The sequence below is a fragment of the Microtus ochrogaster genome, linkage group LG9 (genome assembly GCF_000317375.1).
Source record: "Microtus ochrogaster isolate Prairie Vole_2 linkage group LG9, MicOch1.0, whole genome shotgun sequence".
Lineage (NCBI taxonomy): Eukaryota > Metazoa > Chordata > Mammalia > Rodentia > Cricetidae > Microtus > Microtus ochrogaster.
In genome coordinates this window covers 28,542,050-28,548,201 of record NC_022034.1, presented here as the reverse complement: position 1 = coordinate 28,548,201, position 6,152 = coordinate 28,542,050, and the positions used below count along the sequence as shown (strand labels likewise).

General features: G+C 39.2%; 1 protein-coding gene across 4 annotated transcripts in view; it reads right to left on the bottom strand.

Annotated features, from left to right (window-relative positions):
* Nucleotides 1-3,849: 3,849 nt before the first annotated feature.
* The window catches only part of Sec63 (SEC63 homolog, protein translocation regulator), a 52,656-nt gene continuing 50,353 nt past the window's right edge, over nucleotides 3,850-6,152 (bottom strand). For all 4 annotated transcript variants that reach the window (XM_005363581.3, XM_013352385.2, XM_026787387.1 and 1 more), the window contains one exon: nucleotides 3,850-5,324. In XM_005363581.3, coding sequence (XP_005363638.2) covers nucleotides 5,181-5,324 — 144 coding nt within the window. In that variant the 3' untranslated portion in view covers nucleotides 3,850-5,180. The remainder of the gene's footprint in view (nucleotides 5,325-6,152) is intronic.

The window sequence follows — 6,152 nt, the reverse complement described above, 5'->3', positions numbered from 1 at the left end:
CCTAACAGTAACCTGGCAGGATGCTACAGAAGGGTGCAGATGGCAATAATGAAAAGTGTCTATGGCTACCATATACAACAGATATAATGCTCACTTTTCAGACACCCCTTTCCTATTGTAACAGACTGAATTCAATTTAGAAAGTTCTGGATATTTTTGTAGTTGCATATAAGTGAATTATCTTCAAATTGAAACAAAACTATCCCTAGTGGGAAGATACATTTGCAAGAGGCTTAAATACACAATATTCTCAAGTAAGAGGTCTAATTTTTTTTTTTTTTACTAAGAACTTATTCCCCTAAGAGTAAGTGTCCTAGGCCTCTTGGTGCAATATTCTCTGTGCATACAAAATTTGATGTGCTAGAAAGCCACTGCCCATTTGTTTCTTACCTTTCTGCACACTAGTGAGTGCACGCACGCGCGCACACACTCACACACACACACTTTGGCTCCTTACTGCCTTCTCACAGATGTGTGTTCAGACAACAGTCATGGAAGACAGGCATCATTTCCCTCATGCAGAGGGCATGTTTGCTGTTACAACAGTAAAGAGTGAACAGGTTTGTCACCCACCTTTTTAAAGGGCTAGATCCCCAAACTCAAGGTTCCTCCATTGACATGCACGTCTACTTGAGCCACCTGGCACTGCCCATGTGAAACTTAGAGGACAGGAGCAGTGTGGGTGACACAAAGGTAATGCTGTACCTGACCTGGGAACCTGAGCCAGCGCTCCCAACAATATGGTAGATTAGCTTGCACAAAGAGAAAACAGACACTTCACAGCTGAAACCATACAAAAAATAAAATTGTATGAAAAGCATCATCTTACCTGACTGTCACTTCTTTCAAGTGGTATTCTGTAGTTCTAGCACACTGGATTCACAGCAGACTGTCTCTTGGTGTTTGCTACAAATGGGTTTACCTTCCAACCAGATGCACATTTAACATAGTGAAGTACACAGGTAAGGAGACAAGGGTTGGTAAGAAGTGGATACAGAAGTTTGAAGGGAAAGGAGGAGGTAATTCTAGGAGGTGCAGATAATCCAGAAAACATTTTTAACTGGGCACAGCAGTCCCAGAGACTTGAGGAGGATTTTGAGTCCAGGAATTTGAGGCATGGCTGAAAACATGTTAATAGCCCATCTCAAAAAAAATTTTTTTTTGTTCATATGTGAGGTTTTGGGTTAGTCCCACCATTCTTTAAAGAGAATTAATTATGGTCCTGTCTCCTTTTACTGGAGCCAGGCTAGAAAACACAGCCGTTTACAATTTGCTCAGCCCTAAGTGGTAGCCAGTGCTAGCTACCATTAAGCATGGTTTGGGTTCATTTTGTGCTGGAGGGATGGTCCTTCCCACACCAGCCTTTAATTTGCAGGAGCTACTGACTGCCCAGCTCATAAAAGCTACAGTGTCCGCCCACCCCCATCGCTCCACTGCAAGGAGCATCCATCATCTTTGCTCTTGGGGGCAGCAGTATATCTGGACACAGCAAATGCAACCTTGCCTGATGGCATCAGAGTATTGTCACTGTCATCTCAAATGGCACAGTGCCAACAGCCCCAACCTTCACCCTATCTATACCACAAAACAGTAGTATCCAGATGTTTTTGTCATGCACCCAAATCAGAAAAAAATATATAATGCACCAATAAATGTATTATTTATTTATAAATTATATAAGTGTACAACTGTACAATATATTATGTACATTATAAAACACACAAAAATAGAAATTTAAAAGGATGAGATTAAATACAAAGAATCATCATTTTAACATTTTCTCAATGGACTTATTATCTGCATACCCCTGGGATATACACACCTGCCTGAAACCAGTCCTAAAGCATGCCCATGATTGCTATTTGGATTTTTAGCTCAGTTACAGGAAAATGTACAAGATCACATCTATTTTTGTTTGTGAAGATCTGTAAATAGCCCTAGTGTCAAGTTTAAGTGTATGATGATGCTAACTTCTTGGGACATATTTGAACTAATCACTGCACAGTTGGTAAACGTCATGCTCCAGTTCACCAATGGTTGTTTCACTTTAAGGCAGACTAAATAGGGGATTCACAGAGTTGAGAAAATGCTTCAAAAAAGAAGCATTTAAAAACAAAGGACAAGTCTTGGTTTATCCAAAGAGGATAAGGGGATGGACAAAGGTCAACTAACCCAACAGCTAGTCCCTAAAATAATAACAATAATTCCTCTGCCTAGTGAAAAGATGTGGGGGGGAGGGGGCATTCTAAATACTGGCCACTGTGCCAAAGGAAAAAGATTAAAACGAAATTCCCATCCATGTGCTGACCCAATCCAAGTAAGTTCTTAACACAAAGAGGGTCCACATAGCTACAGTGTCTAAGTCACAGTGCCTGGGCATGAAAACTCAGTAAATACATGATAAACAATCCCTCAAAAACATGTAGGGTACCGAAGTGCATTTGAAATACAGATAATTACTAAACAAAACTCCAGTGTATGGTAGGAGCTAGCTGGAGCAGATACCTGAATAAATGTAGTAAATGTGTTCAGCAGGTATGGTGGCTCTTGCCTGTAATCCTATCACTCACTCAAGAGGCTGAGGCTGAAGGATCACAAAGTCCATGGCCTGGGCTACACTGTGAGTTCAAGGCCAGCCTAGGCTATATATTGAGGCTCTGTCTCAAAAGCACAAAAACAAAACCAGAACATGCTAAGAAAGCCTCAATACATTCCTAACATGCAACTCCCTAGTTCCACATTGGGGGGTTGGCATGCTACTCCTACACCTCCTCTAGGGCTGAGCTTCCCAGCAGACACCCTGTCCTTCTCCACCCCTCGGTGCAGAGCAGAGAACGAGAGACTGCTCTATGTGCAGAATCTCATTCAATGTGCGATTCTTTTCAAATATCACAAAATTTTAGAGAACATAAACATCTAACTAATTTTGAGTCTGAGGCCTCAGTCAGGTCTTACAATGCTAACCTTTGCACCTGCCACACTTTCAATTGGTAGTTAAGTCTCCTTGTGGAAGGCTGTACTTTGATGGATACTCTGCAAATTTAGAGATTAAAAATATTGCACAATGTAAATAACTTAATTTCATATATAATCAATTTCATTCTGTATGTACACACCGTGTTTTCATTTATATATTTATTTATTCTATTGACAGAATGTCAGTATTTTGAATAAGAGTAAAAACAGCATCACTCACAACTTTCAACCAGAAACAAACTAGGACATATCATTAATCCCACTGTGGAGAAAGAAGGGATGTGGAGTCTGGTGACTGAGTAGAGATGAGAACCCTAACTGACGCCTTCACCTAAGGTACTTAGAGGAGAACTGGTTCCTTAGGTTGCGGTGTTGATACATATCACAAAATAGACAAATTGTTGGGATTTCCAATCATGGAAGACATGCTGTTTTTGTAAACATGGTGCTGTTAATGGGTTGTAAAATTCTCACCAGAGACTCTCAAACCAGAGAAGCCAGTTGTCTGAATAAGCTCTGGAAAATAGCCACTAGAGGAGACTTTTCTTGAGCCATCTACTTCAGCAAAGCTAGGAAATGCAAATACTACAATTCTGCTTGCCTAGTTTGCTCTAGCCTCTCTCCTTTCACCTGATACAAGCTGCTTCACTTCTTCACAATTGCATGTCTAGTAGCTACAATCAGCAGTGGAGCTTCCCAGTAAGATCTGATTGAAAAGGGAAACCCACCCACTACATAAAAACGAAACAAATGAATCAAACCCTCAGTAGCACAGGAAGGGAGGGCCTCATTCAACTAGTGAGCAAGGGTCTGATGACAACTTCAACTGTTAAGTGTTACATCTTAAATTTAGAACAACAACAAAAAAATTCGTATTTTTGGTAATCTTCAAATTTTATTTCCAACTACTGTAGTAACAAAATACCAGTAATAATTCTGCATGAAGAGTAGCAACCTTTTAAATAAACAAGGTCGTTAGTATTGCAACAGTACTTTGGCCTATGGAGAGTTTGACAGGATTATTGCAATCAGTTTTAGAGTATTGTAGACTTGTGTCCTCAGTATCTAGTAATAAAAATATTCTTCTTACCTCAGTGACTCATCACACACACATTACTCTGCGTTGAGACTGCCCTGTAGATTGTACTAAATGAGAGAACAGCTCTTCCTCCTGGGTTTTCCAAGAGTATACAGAGATAGCAGTCACTTCTACAGTGAGGTACAATATTAAACTTTTAGTTGAAAAAATAAAAGATTAGCCTATTTATGCCCTTTCTCTAGGAGTAAAAAGACAAACACAATTACAAACATAAAATGAGTCAAACTTCTATTTTATTAACAGGAGTCCAAAATGAATACAAAAAATGTCTCCTTTGTATGCGGTAATTATTTTCTTTAAAAGGCTTCTGCTAGTTAGGTAGATTAAGAGCTAAGAATGTGGTCCAGCTTTTATAGTGACCCTTTGCAAAAGACTGGATAACATGACCCAAGCATCAGAGAATGTGTGGTCCCACAATCCCTTTCAGACCTGAGCTTATCAGAAGAATGAGATCTTGCGCAGACACCAACTGAGGCTTTAAGAGGCCTTAAGCCGATAAAAGTCACTTTTGTAATGTCTGCTAACTCTGGGCAATAAGAACGGAAAATTCTAAAATGTAGCCCTCTGTATTGTGTGGAATGTGTGAGAATGCTAAGTTATGGCCAAGATAGATGAAAATAAAGTTTGAACTCATGTATGGAACTGTTATAATCTTACCATTTGTAAAATATTGATAAATGAATAACGGCTTATTACCAGATTAAAAAAATTGAGCAGATGTTACTTAAAACATATATGTGATGTTTATCATAGTGTAATGTTTACTAAACTAAAGCTGAACAAAGACTGTTTTTCATGTACTCTGACTGAGACCGTAAACTGATAGGTAATGCACAGCCCACACTTCTGGACAGTTGTAACAACAAAGGATTTATTATCATTTTCAGATGATATAAATGCACCACCCCATACCTGAAAGGCTTTAAATAACCCCCTTTCAGATTGTTTCACGGCATCACCAAGCGCCTATTTTATGTATCCATTTCTAGTAAAGATGCCAACACTTCCCTCCACATCAGTTCTCACTGCTTCTGCTTTACTGTAATTTACAAAGCAGCAGATGTTTGCAAATATGTGCAAATGCTGTGGTCCACGCATACAGTGTTTAGTCATCACCTTCCTCTTCCTCCTCTTCTTCCTCAAAGCTATCTTCAAATCCCTCACTGTCTTCCTGGTCTTCGTCACCTTCTATTGCTGTATCCCACTGGGGATGGTTTTCTGGCACAGGCTTGGCTTCATGAACTTCCAACTATAAAAAAGAATTAAATGTATGTTAGAAATTGGGAAAGAAATAACGGAAGAAATACCTGGTAAAGGTTTTCTTTAATCATAGCAAGTCACAAAGAAATGGGTTCTGTGGCACAACTCTAAATTCAGCACATTTATTAAAAAGACACTTCATTCTACAAATGAAAATACTAAGCCTACTTATACAGGAATGGAGAAGAATTTCTAATATAATCTGGTATTTTGACCCTGTAGATGTTGAACCATTTAAGACTGTACTTCTCTGGCACAAAGTACTAACAGTCATGTTTCCTATGCACAAGTGCCGAGTGGTTATCTTATTAGTCTTTGGCTGAAGGAAGAAAAATTCAAGTATGCTTCAAGATTAGTTGTGCAGTAAGATCCCAGGGCCGATGCAGGAAATAGACTCTCCTTTCCTGGCTCCTTTACTCTAACAGTGTAACAAGATTTTGCTCAATCTCACTAATGTAATAGAACTCTTTGGGTGAAAAGCTCAAGGGAAATGAACACTAAGCGAGCATCAAGCCACACACAAAATTTATGCTCTAAGACGATTAAAAACACAAACAAACAAACCCTTCATTTTAGAAATCAATAAACACACCATAAAGTCTATGGTAAAAATCTGAGTTTTGCTCCCCATCCTCTCCAGCCTTTTTAAAGAAAACAGAACACATTTGATAAAGCCCTGAAAAGTACCACATAATATAACACATTAAAAAAAAAAACCCTACTAGGGCTGGAGAGATGGCTCAGAGGTTAAGAGCATCGCCTGCTCTTCCAAAGGTCCTGAGTTCAATTCCCAGCAACCACATGGTGGCTCACAACC